The following is a 25,315-nucleotide window of genomic DNA, read 5'->3' as shown; positions in this document are numbered from 1 at the left end:
CTTTGCCTTTAACCCTACATTAACCTTCAGAGTCACTAGCAAAACAGTTGAATTAAAGCATGCAGAGACTGTGAAGCTGCTACTTAAATGTCAGCCTGGAGAGAATTTCCTGATAGGAAGCAATCTTGAAAAGTCCAAATGCATTTAAGGGCCTTTTGAGCGTATGTTGTGAAAATCTTGTCTTGAACGTTCCTCTCCTGGCATTGATTAAACCCCTAAACCTCTGCTCTGTTCATCAAAGTGACATATTTAAAAGTTTTTCATGAAAAAATCCCTTCATGCCTCAAAATGGCTTAAATGTGACTCTACACTTTCGCCTTCATTTAGTATGCACATAGCTACGAAGATGCAGGTTGGTAGGAACATGTCAGTAAGAGATAACATGAGCCATTGGCTTGACATACGTAATCATGATATGGAAGGCCCAACCTGCAAGGTTACGGGTTGGATTCCTTACATATGTGACATATGAGACCATGGCTATCTGAATCCATGTTTTTTTAGCCATTGGTCCACGGCAGCTGCAAAGCGAAAATGCCCAGTCATGGTGTTGACTGCTTATTTCATTCCTGATATGTCGTGTATCATATAAAAACATCTTATAGATGTCTCAACAAGGTTAAATCTTGATTTTCATCGGAGCAGGTCTTAAAGGGAAACATTAAACTTACTTTGTAAAGTCTGCTCTTCTCTGGTGTGACTGGAAAGCTTCAGTATAAAGTAAATATCAGTGTAGAGTGCAGTGATCTTGAGGTGAGGAAGGACTATGACAGCATCCTCCGCCATATGATATTTGATAAGTACCTGCAAGATTTGTATCACCAGTGGTGCCTTATACCAGATATACCAAACTGGCCCTTTTTATGCGGCCGTTCCTCTTGGAGGAGTGCAGTGCTTTTAGCATTAAAGGTCAGGCTTGTTGGGTCAGGCCGTCCTCTGTCAAGGAATATTACTGTTAGCATTCCTGCTGCATGAGCAGCTTGAGATATGTATGTGCTTACATAGACAGAGCTTTAAACTGAACAGGACTGATAAATTAAAAAAGCAAGTGTGCTTATGGTTATGCCATTTGTTACGTCAGGTTCATGTATTGACTTGACAAATAACAGACGCAAGCAGCCAAGAAAATTGTAAAATGTCTTCCCAGTTTGTTTCCTTAAACTACTCAACTGTAAGAAACTGATGCTGATTCTACCTTTTCTTAAGCTTCTTTTATAGTTAGTTAGATAGATCTCACACTAGTGTATTAGTCATTTTTTGAGTTTTACTATTAGTTTGGTTATCAGTTATTAACAGACTCGGGTCAATTTGCATTGTTAACCTGTTTAGAGCCCCAGATGGTTGATGGCTGAATTATGTTGCATCAGAGAAGTTTAGGGAATATGACCTTTGCTGTGAAAGTGCACCTCTGCATATTTTAAAAATCAAAGTGTATACAGTTTTTGTGACTTTACCGGAGGTGGTCATTAATTCAGTGGGTGACCTGCCCTCACTGTGGGAAAAAAAAAAAAAAAAAAGGAAAACCACATTAGGTCCATTCAGGTTAAGCGTGATGCTGTTAACACACAAGCACTATGGTCAAATTAAGGCTAATAAAATCATTAAGAATAAATCATTGATTTGCACTGCTCAGTATGTAACTGATCTGCATATTGTAGCATTGAGCATGACTATAGCTGCTCGTGACCCAGTTTACCTCAGATTCAGTTTCACTTGGCTCAGATATGACTGGCATTCAGTTCATAACTGATACTGTACCCAACATACCAGTGGACAGAAGTATGTATAAATGTTTGAATGCAGATTGTACAGATTACAGCAGGCTATGAGCACACAGTGGATTGGGTGCCAGTCTGCATGTTAATGCCTTTTCAAGCTGCATTTGTTTCAGACCCACCACTTTTGTGGATTAACTAACTGTAATACATCCAACTTGAGTCTTGTCAGTCTTGTTCAGAGGTCTAAGTGCTGCGGCATTATTTGAACACAGCTTGCAGGTGACTTGGCTTTGTTGAGTTCTTCTTTGTCCTTGTCGTTTTTGAATCCCAAATGTGCCTCAACCCTTAAAGGCATATCAGGCTTTAGTCTGCTCTAAAGATCTAATTTCTTCAAGAGGATTGGTTGCTGTCTCAGAGTGACCTGTGGAGACACGTACGGGAGCAGGCTCTGTGATAAATGGTGAATCTAATCTTACAAGCAGACGGAGAGCCCTCACAGGTTTCTTGCTTTCATTTGCTCCCATTCTCCCTCTGCAGCATGGCTCCCTGCAGTATATGTCACTGCTCTGTACACATGTGACTCCTGCCTTTTAACAGACAGGTACCCTGCTCTCACTATTATGCATAAGGATTGTTTTGGATTGTTTGTTCAGCTGAACTGGCTGCTCGCGGATCTCATTGTAATGTAAAGGAGATTAATCCCTGAGATGTTGAGAACTTGGAACTATGGAAAACAGGAGTAGCTGCATACACCATTTTACTGGTGTGTATCCATGAAATACTGATATTGTGGTGGATATTGTGGGATCTTGGTGGTAAACAAGGGACAGTTGAGACATGAGAGTCCCCTTACTCCCCTAAGCACATGAATTACACATTTCACCAAGTGGTATTTATACATTTTTATCAACGTATTGGGTGTTTTTTTAATCATTATGACCAAATTTAAGCATTTCATTTTAACAGCATACCATAATTAAGTACTGAACTGTGCACATGACACACACTGCATAATAAAATTTACCATCACAGTTAAATGGTGAGTTGCAGTACTGCTTGTTTGCAGTGTTACAGATTTCAGGTCACAGATACAGGAACACCTTGAAAGGATGTTAAACAGGAGGCCATTCATCTGTACGGGATACTGGTCCAACTGGTTCTTCGACTTTATATAAGTCCTGTGTGCAGATGTGTTTGCAAACAAATTAGTCCTTTGTTCCCAGTCCAACATTATCTAACCACCTATCCAACCATAGTCACCATATACAAATTCTGTGATTATTTTGATGTGTTTAAACCACAAAGAAGATATACACATTCTGCAAATGAGCTGTCTGAATTGACTGTGATTGTATGCAGTTCAGTGGTTAGCTACCAGCCCTGGTTGATTTTTAGTAGTTAAATAAATGCTGTTAACACCAGCTGGCCTCCAGCTGGCAGAGATTGATCAGTGTACTCTATATAAGAAGTGTCATACAACCCATTAGCTTTGTTGTCTGTTTTTATAGATGTGAAAGTTCAATCTGGAAACTATGTGAAGATGAACTTGTTTCATTTATGAGTGATGAGAGAGAAATTGTGTTGTTAATAGACGAATAGTGTCTTTCTAAATGCTCAACTCAACTGGCAACCCAAAGCTTAACAACAGTTTCAAGTTTAACCGTGATAATCTTCATTTGGCAACAGCTGGTTAACATTTGTTTCTATTTGTGGCCCCTGGAAACCTGTTCAGAGCCAGCCATGGCCCATGGGTGGGCCATGACCCAGTCATTTAAACAACATAATCTGCTGTCATTACCAATCATAGAAGTTTTGCTAACCGTAGAGCAGAACATCCTGTTGGCTCTCCTCCAGGTTTTTGTGTGTCAGTGACCTTCACCTGTCGAACTGTGGAGAAAAAAACTTGACATCTGATCAGTGCTGCAAGATTGTGTTACAGTTTGAGCAATATGAGTTTGATTGTGCTTAAATCCAACTATTAATGTTTAAATCTCATGGGGATAGTTGGTGGGTGTTTCATGTGTTTTAGGTGTGGCTAAAAGATGAAGACTATCCCACACCCAATGACATGACAAATGTTGACAGTTGTTAACTTGCAAAAATGTGTTTTTAACTTATAAGGCAAACCAAAACAGACAGTCAGTGACTTCCTGTAATGCCAAACCTTTCAGCGGTGTTGTTAGATGGCATCAAAAGATCGGTGCTGATCGGCGCTGCATGGCTATAATCTGGATATCTGTGAGTGAGTCAAGGAAGTGCTTCTCACATATCGTCTTGATCCTCAGGGTGTTTCCTGGAAATAAAACGTAAGATCCATAATCATCCATTAAGCAGAGTGTTAAATGAGCTCTTTATCTTGCCCTGCCACAGTGGGGAACGTAATGCAGTGTACAGAAGTAACTAGAGAGTAGGACATGGCATGCTTTTCAGCACTACTCCATGAGATCAGAAATAAGGCTGGAGGGAAGGAAATAAAGAGAGAAATGATGAAGCCAGGGCCTTTAGGCTAAACTAAGGCTAAGCGTCAGAGCTACACCACCACTGTTTCTTATATCACAAAGGATGGACTGAGGCGGTAATTACATTTTGTATTAGCACTAATAGCCAGTAGGTCCACCAGTACTATTAATATTAATGCACACATGACATTGTAATGAGCTTCGGATGATGTATGGCAAAGTATTTCACATCGAGGAGGCTACTGTATTCAAATGGTGACTTTACTGAACATTATAATGATTTCATCAGAAATACAGCAGAATTGATAAGGGAAAAACGTCTCCAACTGACACACATGCTGTATCTTTGTTTGTGCTTCACCATTAATCTGCCACGTTCCACTTCCTGGTATCTCACTGGCATGTCATCCAACTTCTCCGTTGCCATTTTAGTTTATGATGGCAGACTTTGAGCTTCCTCCTTCCTCCTGTACTGCAGTGATAAACTGCACACTCATCATGATATCTAGCAAACTAGATGCAATGCTGTTTCTGTGTTTAAGCTTGTATCTCTGTTTTTATTTGTTGTGTTACAAGGATCTGTCCTTTCTCTCCATGAGTTTTATCTTTAAACTCAAACATTGGCCAAATACACAAAAAAAAAAGCCAAATATTTACAAACCTATTTGTTTGTCAGGTTAAACCTGCAGTGTGAAACTTTTGTCTCCCCCTTCTGGCAGTTAGAGTAATTACACAAAACCTGTTGACGTGCTTTTGACGCCATAGGCTCGCCATACTCCTACCTGCTGTAACCTACTCTGGCACAATGGTTACTCCTCCTTCAGCTTGGCCAAACCAATCATCGGTAGTTGATGTAAAACGCATGAATCAATATGTAAAAGTCCCACACTCCAGCTTTAAAGTGGTGACATTGTGACGTAAAGATCACTTTGAAATCTCCTGTATCCCCTCTGAACATCATCCTTCAGACAGCTGTATTTCAAGCTGCATAAAATCGGGCACCAAAATTCATGATGAAGAATTCAAACTCTATCAATCTGTAGTTTTTCCAGGTGACTCAGAGCCTGTGAGTTTTCTCTGTTCACAGAAACTGACATAACAACAGTAGACTAGACTAAAGACTAGACTTTGTTGAATGAAATAAAGCTGGTCCTTTCTTGACCCTTGTTCTGACAAGGCTGTTCATCAGGCTCCTCCGTGAGGCTGGTATTACATTGTACTGCTGTCAGAACAATGCCTTGCTCTTACTCACTTGCCTTCACTCTGTCCCTCTCACTCACCATGAGCAGCTTCACTGTTCCCGGCAGCCAGGATCACTGTGAATGTAAAACTCTCTCTCTTTTTTATTAAATTTAACTGAATTCAATGCTAGCCTGTGTCTCCATGGATTTACATTGTGATCGTGGACACGCTACAAGTGAAAAATGTGCTTTTTGGATATGATTCAGTCTAACAGGAATAAAACGATGATATCACCAATGTTAACCTCCGTATGCTCAGCCCCCTTCAGACACGTTCGAGGCTATACTCTGATATTCTGCTTGTGTATGTGTGACGGCTTCTGTGCGTGCATGAGTAAGCAAAGCATACATCATGGCACACATGTTCTTCCAAAGTCGCTGTTCTGACCAGCGCTTTAACGCTGCTGTAAATCAGACTGCTGGGGGTTGTTGCTGTTGAGGGCTCCACCAGCCTGTAGCACAGGCAACATATCACGTCTGCCAGGAGCTTTTTACACCCTCTGCCAGCTCCCTTCTTCCTCCTAATTATTCTTTATGATCATTGAGTCCTCTGGTCGCTGCTGTTCATCAGTCTCACACACAAACACCTGTCTCTGCAACAGAAAGGACTCTCTTGAATGGGTGGGGATCAGGAGTACGACACTGGTTATTTTAAATATATTTGACTGGCTATGTTAACTGTGAACGGGATGATTTTCAGATTTTTGTATGCATTTTGAATGTCAATAGCATAAAGATTACTGCTCATATTCTGAGAACTAACCATTTGTTTCTCTTTCTTTTGTCTCCCTCTCTCGGTCCCTCCTCCACACATGGCCTTGTTCACTGTTTGATGCGGGCTTCAGCACAGCAAAATATAATGTCCTCACCTTCCTTCCCCGATTCCTCTACTCACAGTTCAGGAGGGCAGCCAATGCCTTCTTTCTCTTCATTGCACTCTTGCAGGTAAGATGTACTGCTGCTGCAGTTCCTGTCCTTTTGAGACATAGATTTAAATGCAAAGATAACCGCAAACTACCTTATTAATGTTAAAGTCCAGATGAAACAGCATTTTAAGGGTATCTAGCTTCCATGTCGTGAGGGATAGACAGGTGAGACATAACGGGAGGAATTGGTTTTGAATGTTGAAATGTGGAAACAAACATGGGGATTGACAGTGATGCAAAGTTTGATGGTAGCATCCAAGTCACCTTGCTATATGAATGCTAGTTAGATGATTTTGTGGGATATTTTTAAGGCATATATTGTTAAATATGTGTACAAATATGGGGATGGGGATGTGATCTAGAAGATTCAAGGAGGAATTTTTAATTTCATCACTGCTCTTCTCAGCTTCAATTTTTGCTTTGTTCTCATTCGTGTGCAAGTGGTCTTTTTAATCCTTTGCCATGACCTGGACACCATTTCCAAAGGTCATGTTTGTAATTTCATATACACGCAGACAAGCTCACTCACACAAACACACAAACACACACACACACACACACACACACACACACACACACACACACACACACAGACACAGTACTTTATATAGACTGATAATGAATAATACATGTAATACTATGTGTGCCTACTTTAAAAGGAAACTAGATTCACCTGCAGGCTCAACACAGTATACTGCATATTACATGCCTTGCAAATGCATGGGGTGCTGTGGATGGCTGTACTTTGGGCCTACACTGTACCCTTATAACTACTCTGCAGTAAGGAATCTACATTGTGCTTTTCTTTGTAGACAACAAGCTCAAATAGTCCAGCTGACGTGGAACCACAATAGAAAAGCATGGGTGATGTGAAAATGGGCACAGAGTTTCAGTGTCTAACTGATTTGGATTGGTTGCTGCCCAACAGCAGCCACAGATCTTTGCGGTGCTGTCACTGCTCTGATTGGTAAATACAAGCAGAACAAAGACTTTCCTGCCCTGAGGAGGTTTTCATGTATACTGTTATGTCAAAATGAATCCCTTTTAAGGACACTTAAATCTTCAGCCACCAATCATTACTACGCGATTTAAGGGAGTCCATGTCTCAGGTGTTCAAGGCCTCACAGAAAAGATTCAATAATCAGAGACAGAAGGCTGCAGGAACTCACATTCAATTCTTTACCTACAGTATGTTCGTGCTGGCAGGCTAGCCTTAGCTAATGAGAGCTTTGAGGATGGGAAAGGGCTCTATCCAGTGACCTTGAAGTAGCTGCTTTGAAAATCAGCCAGTGGGAATCTTCATTACCTGCCCTGTCGATGGTGCGACCTTGAATAAAACATCTATGCAGATGAGAGAGAAGAGAGATCTATTTCGTTCAAGTTTCCTTCGAGCAGTATAACAGTGACTGTCTCCTGTGGCCCTCACTTGGCTTTAATTATGCCGGTATCTGACTGTTAATTTTGAAAGACTTAAAATAGCCAAATAATTAAACAGTCAGTGGCAAGGAGAGCATTATAATAGTACTAAGAAAGTTGTTTGTGCTGGGTATGCCTCCTGTAAGTTTCATACAGTAGGTCTGGCACCAGGATACAGAAGCATAGCCCTTTGACACTACTGATGACACTAGCAACTGAACTAAAACCATGTCAAACTTACAAATGAGCTGATAAGGCCATGCTTTAAGTGCTGTTCTGTTGGCCACTGTCATCCTTTCGAAGGGTGCTAGTCAGTATATTTGGCAGGGTGGATGAGTTTGGGGCAGGGGCTGGTTGAAGCAGTGTCTTGCCTTATTTTGAACCATGAAAGTACTCAGAAATTTTAACCTAGACTTCTGAAATATTCTTATTTTCTGGAGAAGATTTGACTTCATTTTCCCATCTTATGTCTTTTAGCAAATCCCAGATGTGTCTCCCACCGGTCGCTGGACCACACTGGTGCCACTGCTCTTCATCCTGGTGGTGGCTGCTGTTAAGGAGATCATTGAAGATCTGGTAATACAGACATCTGTGATATACGCAGACACGCAGACACGCACACACATGCACGCACACACACGCACGCGCGCACACACACACACACACACACACACACACACACACACACACGCGCACACACACATACACACATTTAAAAGTGCATGCATCAACCAAACCCTGATTAAAAAAAGTCACAGTTAGCCATTCTAAAAAGTCAATCAGCAAACATTTGAACACCCAGTTGTCATTTGGTTTAAAGCAACGCTTTCATCCCAGCTATCCCATCATGGTCTTGAGTGAATGCAGACAGTATGGACACAGCTACATCAAGATGCACTGTAGTATGTGGTCAAAAGTGTGTTGTACACAATTGTGCTTTCAATTGTCTGAGTACCTGAAAGAAAGTAAAATAAAATTCTGTGGAAATTTTACTTTATTGGTTAGGTGGGTCGCTGGTTTTGTTGGAATTGGTCTACCTTAACATGAGGAGACTGTCCTCTGAGTGCTGAACTATTCCCTGTGGAGCAGAGAGGAGGCACTGATGGTTATATGACCACAGCGGGATACTCCGCAACATATAGATGCACCATCAGACATAGACATGCATACACACACACACACGCATACACACACATACACACACACACTCATTTCCGAGGTCACAGCTGTGCCTACTGCACCCACAGTTCTCATTCAGTCAATTAACCTAGATACTGAATGCTCATGCACAAAGGCAGTTAGTTCGAACAAAACAAAACAACTGTCTGTCCTCAAGCAAGTCTGAACTGTTGAACAGATGCTTGAAAAAAGATTGTGCTCTTTATTTAGTATGAAAGGCTGATGTCAGTGTTATTTTGTCTTGGTTACATCTTTTTTTTGTATGATTTCTTGTTTGCTGACAAGTGAAATGCTCCAAAATATGTGCACTCTGGGTTAGCAAGTAATCCACTCAAGTCCATCTGAACTAAGTGAGGGAATGTTGCATTGTACTGTATTGCAGTGACCCTGCAATGCGATCCTCTATGCAGGTCCCAGTGGCCAGATACTATTAGCTTCTATCTCGTGCTGAAGGGACCAGCGCAGCACTTTTTCTCTCGGCCTGTTGTGAAAAACATGGGAACGGAGTGGTGATGACTCTGTCTTTATTGCTGAAGGTCACCTGCACACACGTCTGTTCCCTGTACTGTGCTGTCCCTCACAAGTTGACCTGACAGGGCAACATCGACCCCTAACTTCATGAATCATGCACTATGGACACACACTGTACTGCACATATCTTACCTTCTTGCTGGCTGCCTCTGCTGCAGCACACTCAGGCTCTTTGTTCTGAGTTTGACTATCTCTCGCCTTAAACTGAAATGTAATACTGCGAATCACAAGCTGCAGAGTATTTCACAAGAGTGTGTGGTGCACTTTTACGCAGTAACACTGTTTCTTATGACTCTTTCCAGTCAAGCTGAAATGAAAACAGCAGTTGAAAGACCAAAGAAAGCATTGTTATTGCCCGCGTGTAGTTAAACCTCCTTCACTGCTGCTCACTGTCTCATTACGTTTATGTAGAGGCCACACTAGCAGGTTAATCAAGGTAACACTGCAGATGCTCTACCCTTTTATCTTTTGCTGCTTTCATTTTTTCCCCCCTTTACGGCTGAAGTCTACAGAGGCCTGATACTGCAGTATTTACGCATAACCTCTGTATGCTACTTGCCCTCCGCTGCGCTGTGATTACACAAATCACCTAAATTCGGTACATCTCCTTTTCTCCATGTCCATCGGGACAGAAAGAGCCAGAGAGGAAGACCCAGAAAGAAAGTACGAGAGGGGTGAAAGGCAGGAAAAGTTGTGGAGTAACTGATATAAATACAGTTTCACTACTACTATTGGTCTATGAATAGAGGAGGGTCTGTGCAGCCAGAACAGATAGTGAATGAATGAAATTACACAGCCCTTGCACAGAGGATGATGAATGAGCTCTGTAAAGGTCTCTACTAGCAAACTTTTTTTTTTTCTGGGCATCGTGTAGCTGGTGAAAGGCTGAAGCCACGTGACACAGCTCGGCTATTCATTAGACACCAGCATGTTGCAGCGATATTAAAACAAATTTGATTTAACTGGAGCCTGAAAAAGAAGTCAGGTAGAGGACGAGTATAAGAAACAGACATGTTGGAATATAAAAGAGAGGAGAAAACAATGTCTTCAGAGCAGATTTAATTTATTTGATGCTTTGAAATGGTTGTTGTTCAGAGGGATTGTATAATATAGGTTTTAATGGGACTGGGTAATGGCGACTATAGCATCAGAGAGCTGTTGTGACTTGGTTGCTAGCTTGAGTCTGCAGGTCATTGGAGAACTTTGGCCAAGGAGAGTGAATTAGCAGCTGTGTATTGATGCAAACTGCTTCACCTTCAGCTGCACTGGTTTCTCAGTTTGCTGCCAGAACAGTTTTTTTCTCCTCCTGAAATGTACAGTACAGTACAGTGTGCCAAATTAGCTTTAAATTGAATTATAATTAGACTAAATCAGGATGGATCTTCAAAGTAAACGGATTATCAGCAGGCATGTGAGTAGATATGTCCTCTCCTCGCTAATCAGGTGGAACGCACGTTGCTTTTGGCAGCTACATTTTAAAACGCAGTGATTACTTGTACGAGACGGACACAGCAACACATTATTACTCAGCGTGATGCTACTTGACAAGCTGTCCCTTGGAATCAGCTGTTGAAGTCACAGTTGATTGCATGACTGTTCAGCAGACAAGAGGGACACGAGAGAGTAATACTGCCTGTGCTGTTTGTCATTTGATGTAGTCACGTACAGCACATTTAACTTTGGTTGGTTTGTAAGTGGACTCTACTTTAAAAATACCTACAGTATTTACTGCTTGATTGAGAATTAAGGATCTGAAGTGCTGCTGTATATGGAAGGTGGATACAGACAACAATTTCTATGACATTAACTGTAACTCATCAGATGCAGAAGCTGCCTTATGTCACTGCTTCACTGCAGCTCCATTGTTCCTCCTGTCGGGTAGGTCTGTAAAGCCAGATGAGTGGGTGGAAAATAATCTCACCACAAAGTCCATTTAGTAGTTTTTCTCAGGCTGAGAAAGGCTGCAGGTGTTTGCCCCATTGTCATGGAATTATAGACCTTTGAATTTCCTTAAAACATGACGTTTTATATATACACACATGCATATATCTCAGATTGATGGCAACAGGTGACCGAACTGAAACTCATTTTGTAGAATGTTTTTTCATTCCAGCTGTTGACGCCTGTGATCGATGACCACTTCGTTGTTTTCTGTGGTTGCCTGGGGCTACAGCCGATTGCCTTTCAGTTTGGTCACCTGTTGTAGACAGTGGAAAATCTGATTGATTAAAATACTGCACAGAAACAGAAAAACAAACATTGTAGATAGAACAAACAGATGGGTGGAGTTTAGCGTCAACATTATGAAGATTAGGGGGCTTCTTGTTGGGGCTACCAATGGAAAAGCTCAGTGCTGTCATGGTACTTGTTACTGCATGACGTGCATCTGTGCATTGGCAGGGTGGCGTAGTCCTCATGACAGCATTCACATGTATTCTGCAGTCAGTGCAAAAGGTGTAATCTTTCTTCAGCTTGTTGCTGACGTGTAATGTGAATATTTTTTTTCCTTTCTTATAGAAACGTCACAATGCTGACAGTGTTGTCAACAAAAAGGAATGTCAAGGTATTGAAATTATAGAGCACACTTATGTATTTAGTGTAGAAGTATTAACATTGCTCACATGTGCTTTTAACATGGCTTAAAAAACATTAATGTGGGTTTGTCATGTGTTCTATAACAACTCTTATTGTTCTTTTCCCTGTCTTGTTTTCTTCCTGTTTCTGTTTCACCATAACTTCCCCCATCTCTCTCGTTACTCACCACAGTGTTGAGAAATGGTGCCTGGGAGATTGTGCACTGGGAGAAGGTACGTACCCACAGTGTGTCACTAATGGTCATTTTTACCAGTTCACATTCTTTTTTAATTTAGAGCTGAAAGCTGAAAGCAGATCGTTCATTCAACCACTTTCTCCATCTATTGTGCCGATGTCAGCTGGAGAAATCTCACACATACTGTGCACACACACACACACACACACACACACACACACACACACACACACTCTGACCTCTCTAGTATCCAGCCACTAATTAATCCAGCGTTTCCATGTGGACGGTCATTAGAAGGCGACGCTGGAGGACAAAGAGAAGCTTCCTCTCTTCCCTAATAATGAAACAATTTGATTACTGTGGCTGGAACAATTTCCCTAAAAGCAGAGGGTGTGAAGAAAATAACACCAGGCAGTGCAGAAATGACACAGATTTGGACTGTTTGATAATGAACAGCACTGCCTCACCCTGTCAAAGGTATATTCAGCATGTAGCAGAGCGATATAAGCTGACAAGTGACGGAGAAGCAAGAGCTGATTTGTCACTGAAGTATTTGTTGATTTGTTCTTGAGAACTAACTGAGCAGCAGGAGATGCAGAGTCTGTGTAAACATGCTGTCATCTCGACTCCTTGGCTGATAATTTCTTATTATTACGGCAACAGAATGATCATACATTAAGACGAATGCGAAACAGACAAATAGACAAACAGATAGATGGTTGTGTGCATCAGTTATCGCACAGGAAATTCAATGATACCACATATAAGACACAATACATGCTGAAATATGTGGTCGTGCATTATAGCTGCTGAAGGGGGGGTGTAGGAGGTATGATTAGGAACTTTTTAAAGACCTTTTGTGCATCAGAGTGATGTGATTCACCTCAGATATTCACTGACAAACACACTTGATTCATGCATTGACTTGTTTCTTTCAGGGATAAAATCAGTGTATTACTTGCTGGTATGTAAATGCCCCTCCCTTTCATACACACAGAAATCCTCTCTAAAAAGGCTAGCTTTAAATAATTGATGCTTTTGACATCTTCATCATGCATATTATAAAAGGGGCTTCTCTCTCAAGTTTGGTCTCAGAGTTTCTTTAACTAGTCACATTTTCAGGGCAGCTCGTAAGAAGTCAGAATGATTCCTTGTTTTTTGGTTCATTTTTTGACAAATATTTAATTAGTTAAATTTGATTGCTGCTTTTCTGTTAATGCCATTGCCCTTGATCAGAATGAATTTTTAATAATGAGTTTTTTATTTACATCAGTGGCTACAAACGTAATCACGACAACAGGCTTTCTGTGCAGCCACGAGGAGCTTGTTTTGTTGTGTTGTTTTTTAATGATGAAAATGTCAGTAAATACAGTTATTTCCTCTGAAGTCGTTGAATGATGGAATATGCAGAGTGGCAGTTAATGTGAAGTTCAGCAGCAGTGGAAAGAAGACTGCAGGTGTTTCTTCAGCGTGTTTCCTCATCAGTACAGTTCAGTGTACTCTGCTTTCTGCTTTAATGTGCTTAACTTTTTCTTGCCAGCTGTGCATTTATACTCCTGATGTAGAAGTCGTGTTTCCATTTATGCTGTTTTATAGGCCTTGCACAGCAGTAACCAGTTTATTTTCACAGGTTGAGGTGGGCGATATTATTAGAGTAAATGGCAGTGATTTCGTTCCCGCGGATGCTGTCATTTTATCGTCCAGGTATAGGAGTCCACCCTGCTGCCAGACTGTCTGGAACTTCCCCCTTCCTTCTTCTTCTTTTTGCTCTCTCTCAACCCTCCCTAAAGAAGTGATGGTTAGATGACAGATCCAGCCAATATTGTCAAAGTGGCTTAAAATCCTGCAGTTAAAAATCTGAATTTTCCATTTTGTTGAGTAATTCATAACTTGAAGCGTTCAGGAATGGTGCTGTGTATCTTGTGACAACCATCATTTCTCTAGGTGGGACAGTGGTAATGTGATTTTGGATTAGAATTTATCAGTCATGTCAACATAAACCTACCTACCTCCTTCACCTTTTCAAAAAGCCATTTGGACATGCTATGGAGGGGGCTTACATGGGTTCTGTATCCCTCTTTAAAGTTTATTTAAGTTCAGATTGATCACAAATTGCATTCAGATTTCAGGTATTTTCAAAAGTCTCTTCTATTGGCACGATTTCAATCACAACCTTGTTCTGAATATATCATTTTTTCTTTTAAAGCTGATTTAGCATATCATGTTTTCTAAATGGTTTTGTGAAAAGGAGAACAGATGACCAATCATACCCTCTGATCACACAGGACTGATCATTGTGCTCTTCTCATCTCCCTGAAACTGAAACAGTTGTCTATCTCCCTTATCTGTTTGCTGTTTGTTTGTCTGTCTGTCTGTGTTTCCTTTGTTTTTATCCCCTCCATCCCTCCTTGTTTTTCCTCATCCTCTCCTCTCCTGCCCTGTGCGAACAACTGCCACACTCCCTCTCTCTCGCCCCCTGCTGGTGCGTGGTTGGTAATATCAGGTGGCTGTTGGGGAAGTAGTCAGAGCTGCAAATGGGGATCACCTCCCGGCTGACCTCGTCATACTGTCGTCCAGGTCAGGAAACCTGCAACATTACCAACAGAACAGCGGTGGGAGAGATAGGGGCTGTGTGTATCAACTGGGACGAGACATTTCAGCGCTTCTCTCACTCCAGACACAATATTTTTTTTTCCACACTTGTGGAAGGAAGGGGCCTGTGATTACTCTCAACCACATTTAGAGTGCAGCCGTCAGCAAATACCATGTTCTTTTCCTTTTTTTCTTGTTTTTCTCTACATTGTGGTTTGGCAGCCATAACACTGTCGTTAATACAGTCATTTTATTTTATTATGTTGTATTTTGTTTTACGATGGAACATGTACAGTAGACCCTTTTCAGTGTTTGGCTGAGACTTCTAACACCGCTCAGAGTGAATGGAGACGTCTAGTATTACAGCACAGGCGCACATGCTGCCTTTTTATTTTTGGGTGTGAATATATTTTCCATATTCTTGCCCTTGCATGGCTTGTATGGCACCCTGAATGCAACAGTTTAATTTGATGTGACCATTTGCATGACGTCATTCCAAGATGTTGAAGAAGTTGAAAAGCATGCTTATGCTTTTCTTCACTTTCCACAACATGTTACTGCCATTTGAACAGGCTTTAGTTCAGAAATTCACAATCAGCATTAAAGCCGTATTTTTCTGTTCTATGAATAGCACCAAGTGTTAGAATTCACTTCCTGCTCATTTCCACGAAACAAAGCTCTCACTTGATGGCTAACAGCAGTAGGTTCCAGACCTCTCATTGATTGTGGTTGGGCTTCAGTGTCCAGATCTCTTTTTGATTTTCTCCTCCACCCTGTGTGTGTTTGGACCAGTCTTCGGTTTGAATAAATCACTCTATTAAAAGAGTAGCTAACCAGGGACCCAGCTCACCTTAAGCACCGGCATGCTCTAACTCCCTGTCTCTGTGCCCAGAGACTGTCAGAGGCCCATTTGTCTGCTCTGTTTGTTGTGCTCGGCATGCCTGCTTGCCCATGTCGCCCGACTCTGGTGTTTCCTCTCTCTCCGCTCTCTGTCCCTCTGCAGTGTATCTCAGCTTTTCTTGAAAGACAGTTAAACTCTGGGGTAGCAGCAAACAAAGATGTTTTGTCTGTCTTAAAGATGTTTACTGTGCATTAAACTGGTCACTTCCACTCATGATGCAGTTTTATGTTCCTGAGTGACCTTTAAGCTGACGTGCAGCATCTTTGTTTGCAGTCATCTAGTCTTATGTAACTGTTGTGTTGTGAACCCCTTTTTAAATCAGATTTATTTTTTAAGTAATTGAGACTAATTGGAGATATATATTGAAAGTGATAAGTTCTTATTGGAATATAATAAGTCCCCTTTTTCTTATTGGACTACAATATTTTAGAAAATGATAATCATAAAATAATGAACAGCTAAGGTTAGATATACTGTGGTATATGGTTGAATAGCAGCTTATGACTACTCCAAGTGTCTCTATCCTCTCCCTCCACAACAGTGAACCACAGGGTATGTGCTACATTGAAACATCTAACTTGGACGGAGAAACAAACCTCAAAATCAGACAGGTGATTTCTTTTTTTGTTCTTTCTTCATACGAGTTACTGTCCATACTACGAGAACTAGCAACACAAATGGGTGAAAGATGAAAATAGGGCTATAATGCTGCTGTAACTACTAACAGGGTCTCCAGACGACTGCAGACATTAAGGACATCGACAGCCTGATGCGTCTCTCTGGCCGGATGGAGTGCGAGAGCCCAAACCGCCATCTGTATGAGTTTGTTGGGAACATCCGCCTGGATAGACACAGGTGGGCTCAGTTGCAGAGCTCCATGCCTGCTTCTCTGCTCCTCTTACCAACTCAGTATCCTAATAGCCAGGAGCAGAGCCAATATCAGTGCATTATGAGGTTTTAGGGACAATTTAATCTCACTGCTGAATAAATGGAAGCACCTGCTTTGGCGAGATTTAATTACGTATATGTTTGGAGGCTTTGTAGGGAAAATGCATTATGTGCTGTATGCCTGCTTTTATGATTTCATGGCTTTATTCCAGGAGTTTGGGACAATAAAGCTCCCCTGAATAAGCATTGTCACCCAGAGCTCTACTTGGCTTTTAGCAGGGTTATAGCTTGATGGGCAGAATTTTCATATTGATGGAAATCTTTTCACAAGTAAAGACTTTTTAACAGGATACAACTTAAGATGTCAAATCCTAAATGTTACTTTAAAGATCACATTTAAATTACATGTAGATTGAGTTGTAGATGGAAAATTGTCAATATCACAAAATACTCGTAACCTAGTTTGTGTTCTTGTGTAATGGCTGCCCTCTCAAGATAGATTGCTTAGTGTTGTTGTATTGATTAGTGGGTATTGTTAGTATTGGCATATTAATGAGTAAGGAATCGGAAAACTTATGTTAAATCAGTGATTGTATGTAAGGTCAGCACTCATTGATTTAGGGTGATATTGGAAGGCTTGTAGTAAACTGATGTCATGAATAGTAAAAAAAAAGAAACAAGATAATAGATTGTTTAATGTGTAAGACACTGCTGTCGGCCGAAGACTTTACAGAATAATTGGATCATCTTGTATGAAGAATGTACTCATGGCAGTAATGTTTCATCCTACAGCACAGTACCACTGGGTCCAGACCAGATCTTACTGAGAGGAGCCCAGCTGAGGAACACTCAGTGGGTGCATGGTGTGGTGGTCTACACTGGACATGACACAAAGCTCATGCAGGTAAAATATCATTGCAAAGCGTGTGAGGGGTATGATTTGCAAAAGAAAAAGCTCAGTCTGTTGAACTGGCTCATAGTTATTACATAAATTATGTATGTTACCATTACATGCTTTCTATACTACCAAATCTGATTAACCAGCAAACAACATACATTATTCAAAACCTGTCAGACTGCATGTGCCCTCATGTGTATAACCAAATCTTATTACATTTTATATATTAAATTTGAATCTTCAGACCTTTCATTCTCCTAAGCAAAGGTTTAGTTACCATTGGTCATACTTCTTTTCTTTTTCTTTTTACCACTGTCTTGTCATATGTTACCCAGAATTCCACTCGGCCTCCTTTGAAGCTGTCCAACGTGGAGCGGATCACCAACTTTCAGATCCTTGTGCTGTTTGGCTGCCTGCTGGCCATCTCTCTGGTCTGCTCCATCGGCCAAACCATCTGGAAGTACCAGTACGGCAATGATGCCTGGTACATGGATCTCAACTGTAAGAGTCCCAACAGCCCATGCTGCACCTCTTATTCCACATATTTTGTCTCACTTGTCCATATCAGCTTATTTCTTTGTCATTTTAAGTTCCTAAATGCTGGTATGTGTCGTGTCGTTTTTATGTTGCCTCAGTTAAACTATGTTTCGCGTTACAAGTGAAATATGTGGCAATGTGGGAATAAGAGAATTCCCTGTTAACTGAGAAAAGACAGCTGTGACATGCATAGATGTGTTGTGAATGAGTTTGAGTGAAAAAGAAATGGTTGAATATCACTGCGCTGCTGTACTTTTTTGTTCCTTTCTAATGTTCTGTTTGATTTTGTTGTTTTCTTTGTTGTCGTTTTTTTAACAGCTCCAGGTAACAACCATTTAAAAGCCTTGGCCATCCGTGAATGACCCTCCCTTACTAACCCCTTACTGAAGCTCTGCCTTTGCTAAGCAAATGAAGCCCCCTACCCTCGCCCCTATATGGTTGCCCTACTTTGTATGGGCCCATGCCACGGACAAGCACATACCAGGGATCCAACAATAGGTTTTTCCCCTCCAGCTCTCTTATACCTTCGTCTAGTTATTTTCAGTGCCTGATGCAAACAGTGTCTCACTTTTCCTCCATTTTTTTTGTGCCACGTTAAACACTTTGCAGTTTCCAAGCTTCAGACCTTCATCTTATGTTTCCCCCCCGAGTTCTTTATGAGAAATTAATAGCGGCATTTACTTTGACTGCCAGGGAGATGATGTTGTACTCTGGAAGTTTTTCATAGCGGGGGGCTTATACGTGTTTATTGCTCGTGCACAACATGTGGTGCAACCCAAGGGGCAAGAGCTGACATTTTCTAAATGCCTCTGCCGCCTTCTTTTCTTGTGTGGATTTTTCAAAGGACAGGCAGAGAGGGGAGGGAGGGGGAGAGGCGAAAACCTGTTTAGTCTTTACATGAGCTCTCAAGCTATTATAGACAACGTCTCTTTTATCAGGTACTATTACAGACATGAACACAACACAAAAAATATGAGCTGCTCAGTTTCTGTGGCAGTTGCTCTGTTGTGATGAAGCTCTGAACCTGGTTTGCAAAGTGATTATCGTGACACTCTGGCCATTACTCTGTACCCTGATAGGCCTGTGTAGGAGAGGTTGTGCCCTGGTCAATTCAAGCTTGCACTACGACTTACACTGTCCCCTTTTCTCAGATTTTGCATTGGTTTCTATTGGTTTTCTAAGGGTTTCAGTATCGTCCTCAGTGGCATAAAAACCCACATCTAAAAAACTACATCACCCCGATGAGGGGAGTGTAAGTCATAAGGCAGGCGTCCATCTTGAGACTGATTGTACTTCCATAAGGAGTTGTTGAGACTCTGTCCAGTGCATATTATCCAACCTGTGACAAAAGAGAGAGGTGGGGAGACTGTCAAATCTTAAACATCCCATTTATCTGCGTCACTATATTTTCCTAAATTGTTGTGATTTCACTCACTTACCAACATTTGGAAGTTACACGTAGACAAGAAGAGAAGAGTCAGTGTTAGCCCACCACGCAGCACACAGGCTCATATGTCACAGAGGCCCATTATGCATGACCGTTGGGTAATTAATTTGACTTTGACCCGTCGCAGAGTGCTGACACAGATCATCCCGGACATTAAGCCTATACGTTGTGACAACTTTATGCAGACAGAGATCAAAAATGAACGGTCATTTATTATACATTCATGCCACCTGCTACACTTAACTCAGTTAACACACTTGGCTGTAGTAGGTAGTTTTGCATTTATCACCACATCAGTGAATTTTTGCTGACCATGTCTGTCAGTAAACTGCAGATGTCAAATGAAAGAAAATTTCACTTGGAATAATGAAATTTACAATTTAAAGTCCACCTCCTACGATAACTTCAATCATAAATCGTAAATCATCAGTTCGCTTCCTTAATGAAACACGGTTAGAACGTCTTAGGATCATGTTGCTGTGACATTACAGTGACACACACTTTAGAGAAAACATCAGATCTACTTTTGCACTTGTGTGACTTGTGCATGTCCTGGTTTGCTTTGGTTTGATTTTTAATGACTCTCTACTGATCCAACACAGTGCCACTCTCTCACGTGATAACAGACGTCTCTGCGTAACATCACATAACAAGCTGGCTACTAGAAATGAGTGGAATGAGGTGATGTAGTGATCATCATTAACATCCAAACTTCTTTGCTGGCATAATCCACCCCCTCTTTTCCACTAGTTATTGGTTGAGAATGTGCTATGGACTGAATTCTCCCTCCTTTGTCTTGAGAGCATCCAATACGTTTGTCTTCCTCCCCACTTCAGAAAAAGTATTCCCTCCTATATGTGTTGTTGTACCAGTAGCAGTAGCTTCCATTCTGCCACTTTCTTTGTGCCATCCAGTTTTTTTTTTTGTTTTGCAATTGTTCTGTCATGGGGAAGGGCTGTTCCTCTCAACCGCAATGCTAAGATCAAGGCTTGGGTTGAGGAAGGTAACATTTGCACCTCCTGCAAGCTGAGGAAAGGTAAATCACATCCCTCCTGTTTTCATGTTTGGTATCAGTGGGGTTACATGTTGATCATTGCCAATTGTTTGGGGCTTCTGGGAGGGACCAGCATCATTTTGCATAGTGCTTTGTCGAATCCATTGCCTGGATCATGCTGGATGCCAAGGCTGCTGCTGTGACACTAATGACATTTGAGATACCTCAGTCCCTGATCGCTACTTTGAATCTTTGGGACATTAAATTGGACTGATAATCGGTTGAGTCGTAAGAGGATGAGGTTGGGTGGAAGAAATGGTTAATTCCAGCTAATGCTCAACGTTAGCCTGAAACAGTCTCTCGATTGGGATAATGTTGATCATTGGCTGGAAGTAGCTTTGGGCATTTTCATTTAACTGAGTGACATTTATGAGCCAGCACTGATGAGTCTCCTGTGTATCACCTCCCTTTGTCCAACACTCGTCCCCTGATAGATGGCGGGGCGGCTAACTTTGGCCTCAACTTCCTCACCTTCATCATCCTGTTCAACAACCTGATCCCCATCAGTCTCCTGGTCACACTGGAGGTTATCAAGTTCATCCAAGCCTTTTTCATCAACTGGGTGAGTTGACACCGCACCCTGCGATTTAGCTGAGATATGCTCTAAATTTGAGCTTGACAGCCATGACTTTAACGAGGAAAAGCACTTTAAAATGTATGCATACTTTGCATCATGTTTACAGGCATCAAAAGCAAGCATAGCTGCATCAGAGTACATTTCATGTTTTATATTATTGTCTGCTGTGAGCATAAACTGAGAGTAAGAAGATGTTTGCACTACAATTGATCACAACATAAACTAAGCAATGTGGATGGTGACTGTTTAAACATAATACATTATACTCCAGGTAAAGCTGCTATGATCGGTGTTTTTGTACTAATAATGGATCAAATGACTACCTGCATGTGAACGGAGTTGTTCATAATGATAAACCCACAAAGAATTATCACCCAGCTCCTCCAAACTCCAGTTTCCCTGGACTTTACAGCGTCTTTTCTTATTGTTTTACGGGTTGCAGCTTTGCTGTTTTGATTTATTTGCACCACTCTTAGCAGCATCTTTGCAAATGAAGCAGGCAGGTGTTTTTTTCCACAAAAAAACTCTACAACCCCACTTTGAGCTACCTGCCCAACACCAAATGGAAGATAGTTAAAGTTAGCTGCTAGCTTATGAACTTAATGAAACATCTAGCAGCTAAAGAGACAGATAGTTCCCTCAGGAGCCGGTAGAGCTAAGAGGAGAATTGAGGTTAAATTTGGCAGGTCGACACAAACAAGACTCCATATGAATGCTAATGTTGCTCTGTGTCTGCTCTTGTGTGTAAAGAAGCCTCTGTTTGCTAATGCATCCACCATACCGCCTTTATAAGGTGATAGTATGTCAATGTTTTGTTTACGGCTTGTTGCGCTGCCCCCAAGTGGCTAAAACATCATTATCATGCATTGAACAAATCACAATTCAAAGTCAAATGGTTTACAAATAACATGGTTAGCATCATGCACAGAATATTTTTGAGAAAAATCAACATGTACACAATGTACACAAACACATCTGAAACCCGACTGGCATGAAACGTTTGAGTGAGCACCTAGAATATTGTGCTCTCACATCCTTAGCAACTAGGTCAACCCCGCTGAATATCTCAGCTGAGGAATCGTACTGTTTCTTTTGCCCGAAGTTATTCTCAGCCCCATTATTCATTAAATTTTAAATGAAAATCCTATCAAGGAATTTTTAGCAACATTTAGGCCAGTTCTCAGTGGGCATCTCTTCCCACAGCCCCCAGTAGACTGAGGGACTGAAGGGTCTGACTGAAGTGAAATGTTTTTTTTGTGTATTTTGTTTGTATTTTCTTCCTGTTTTTACTTTCACTATTGACCTTTAATTTGATGAAAACTTGTACTGTTACTGTTTCTTTTAGGACACTGATATGCTCTATGAGCCCACAAACACACCTGCTATGGCTCGCACCTCCAATCTGAACGAAGAATTAGGCCAGGTAAACAGTTCAAATAATACTTCGTTATGCTAGCACTTACTTGAAAGATCTCTCTCTCCCTTAGAATGAAATATACACCCATGAAGTGAGCGTCATTCTCTCTTTCTCCACCCATACAGGTGAAGTACATTTTCTCTGACAAGACGGGGACCCTGACCTGCAACGTGATGCAGTTCAAGAAGTGCACCATCGCTGGTGTTGCCTATGGGTATGTTCCGTTTCACTCTCCCTTTTTTATTTCCCTGCACCCCCTCCCCGCCTTTGCATCCTCTACCGTTGCCTCCCCCCATCACCATCGTTAAATGCCGAGTGTGCATCATAGTACATCTGGCGTTTCGCTCTCCTCCCTCGCCTTCTCATTAGCAGCTGCATCAGTGCTCCCCTCGACATAAACTATAAATAAAAGGCGGACAGACGTGTGCAAGCGAAGGCACTTTACTCTCTCCTTCGCAGGCTTCCGTCCATCGTTTGTCACGTCAGAGGTGTTTGTGGAAACTTTCCGTATGTTGCAGTATTTTCTCTGAAAAGTCTAGAGCTTGACAATCTTGACGTAAGAGCATCCTGTTGTAAAGTTCACATGAATTGACTTTTTCGCTCAGCTCCGCTGACTTCAACTCATGTTCTATGACTCAGCCTCAGTGGAGGCAAAACAAGTGGGAGAGCAAAGTATCTTTACACAGCGAAAGCAAGTGCAGGCGTGACAGTACATGATTAATCCCATTAGGATTCAATTAATAGCATGATTGATGAATTGCAAGCTGAAGGACAAAAGAGAGTGTGTTATCTGGAGTTCTCTGTACCAAAGCTCTCATTATGCTGTGATTGCTAGCCCAGCGAGGACACCGACAGCTTCTCATTGTCAATCCCCGGGTCAAGAATGGAATGTCTCTTTAAGTGTGTGATTATGTACATGTTGATGATGTGATACCTCCAAGATCATTGGTGATTTTATTTTTTTTTTTAATGATTACTGCAGATTAAAGGCAGGGGTGTCATTTCTGGTATTTAGATGTTTCGGACGACAGAATGTCCTTCTTTAATCGGGTCAAGCCTGCTGGTGGTCAGGGACAGACGTTCCTCCCTGCGAAGACTGAAGCACAGCAGTGGTCTCTCTCTTCCTTCATCCCAAGTAGAGAAGTTTCCCTTTGATTCTCTGAAACGAGGACTCCCTCTTATGCAACTGATAAATATGGATGAGTGTTTCATATCAGGAGAGAAAAAAGGCAGGTTCTAATGAGGCGAGTCTGTTTTGATGATGCTATCATTTGGCTCGCTCTTCTCCTTCTTCTGGGTTCCCAAAATATGAGTTTGGAGAGTTACATTCAAAAACTGTTTATAGTATAGGTCAGTTCTGTGTTTATAATCTGCCTGACAATCACAGTGTTAACTGTAACAGTATTGTAAACCATTTAATCCTGCTTGGATTACTCTTCCTCCATGGAATATATAATCAGAATATTCATTTAAACACAAATTGGGTGTACAGTCACTACTGAATCAATTTACCCGATTACCCCGTTACAGAAGATGACAGTATGTTTAGTGTGTGTCAGGGAACTGTTGTGTTTGCAGGTATGTGCTCGGTGTTCATTTCTGCTGGAGTGTTTTCAGCTCAGAGACACTATTTCTGAATTCAGGTGTTGAATGTTATCGATTTTATTGAGTTCACAATAGCAATCGATATTTTAGAGGGCAAAATTATTAAAACCGTGCTGCTCACGACAAATAATCTGGATTCTTATTTATCATGTTAGCAAGGCATTAAAACTACTATGACACAATGCTCTTTGTTTATCAGCTCTCAGTGAGGTTTAGCTTTTACAACTCCAGTTCCAAAACATTCCATATTTGGATAGAAATGGATGAACATGCACGTGTTTAGCACTTAGTGTGTGGCATGAATTGTAATTTGGTGCCTGCCTACACAAAGCCCCCCTGACACTGCTGTCTGCATGTGTTCCTCACCACAAATTAAGTGGTGCTGTAATTAATAAAGCCAACCCCAAGGGTGTAGACATTAATTAATTCCACTGCATTGGAGGCCAAATCTCAAGGAGAGATACTGTTTAGGTTAGAAAGGCTCCCAGAATCCTCCCGAGTGTTATTAGCCTGGCGTAGATTGGAAACATATTTTTTTAGATGTACTCAAGTGACAAAGTACAGAAAAATATGGTTTGATTTTATTTTTTTAATGGACTAAATTTACGTAAGCGGTTTGTCTTTGTAAGTGTAACCCTGTAGATCTGCACATTGGACACAGTCGGTACATACAGTACGTCAAACTGTACATTAGCCCGTATGCAGACACATTGGTTTGCTGTTATCGCAGCTAACCACAATGTTGCTTCACTGAAGGTACGAGAGTGAACAGGCTCTCAGTACGAATCAAACCGAGCTCAAATCAAACGGAGAGTCGTAATGTTCAGCGGAGCGTGTCGTCTCCTTGCAGTTAACAAAACCCTGCACTGCAGTTAGTCTGCCAGAACAGAGACGTCAAACTAATTTGGTGCCTCCTTTTCGAGCGCTGTGCTCTCTGACCACATTTAGCTTCAAACATTGTTGTTTTCATCGCTACATCCATTGGTGGCCGTGCAAAACACGAAGACGTCTTCGTGAGATAAGATCCCCTAACATTCACATTATGCCCTCAGTTTGCTTCTGGCTTTCTTGGTTTTAATTTTTTTTTTTTTACCTCTCATCCAATTCATTGAAATTTCTTCTAAAACGTTTTGGCACAAAGCCTGCAGTGTTATATCTT

At 41.4% G+C, this 25,315-nt stretch overlaps 1 protein-coding gene across 12 annotated transcripts in view; it reads left to right on the top strand.

Annotated features, from left to right (window-relative positions):
* The window catches only part of atp8a1 (ATPase phospholipid transporting 8A1), a 98,142-nt gene that overhangs the window by 16,665 nt on the left and 56,162 nt on the right, over window positions 1-25,315 (top strand). For 5 of the 12 annotated variants that reach the window (XM_076739192.1, XM_076739187.1, XM_076739190.1 and 2 more), the window contains exons 3-14: window positions 6,264-6,363; window positions 8,238-8,336; window positions 11,988-12,033; window positions 12,237-12,277; window positions 14,744-14,817; window positions 16,275-16,344; window positions 16,461-16,588; window positions 17,414-17,525; window positions 17,855-18,026; window positions 20,992-21,119; window positions 22,480-22,557; window positions 22,677-22,765. In XM_076739192.1, coding sequence (XP_076595307.1) covers window positions 6,264-6,363; window positions 8,238-8,336; window positions 11,988-12,033; window positions 12,237-12,277; window positions 14,744-14,817; window positions 16,275-16,344; window positions 16,461-16,588; window positions 17,414-17,525; window positions 17,855-18,026; window positions 20,992-21,119; window positions 22,480-22,557; window positions 22,677-22,765 — 1,137 coding nt within the window. Of the gene's footprint in view, window positions 1-6,263; window positions 6,364-8,237; window positions 8,337-11,987; window positions 12,034-12,236; window positions 12,278-13,870; window positions 13,945-14,743; window positions 14,818-16,274; window positions 16,345-16,460; window positions 16,589-17,413; window positions 17,526-17,854; window positions 18,027-20,991; window positions 21,120-22,479; window positions 22,558-22,676; window positions 22,766-25,315 lie in introns of all 12 variants that reach the window. The other 7 variants (XM_076739189.1, XM_076739194.1, XM_076739195.1 and 4 more) reach the window with 5 other exon arrangements.

The sequence above is a fragment of the Chaetodon auriga genome, chromosome 9, assembly GCF_051107435.1.
Source record: "Chaetodon auriga isolate fChaAug3 chromosome 9, fChaAug3.hap1, whole genome shotgun sequence".
Taxonomy (NCBI): Eukaryota; Metazoa; Chordata; class Actinopteri; order Chaetodontiformes; family Chaetodontidae; genus Chaetodon; species Chaetodon auriga.
Note: the sequence above shows the minus strand (reverse complement) of the source record. Positions and strands in the feature narration are given on the sequence as shown.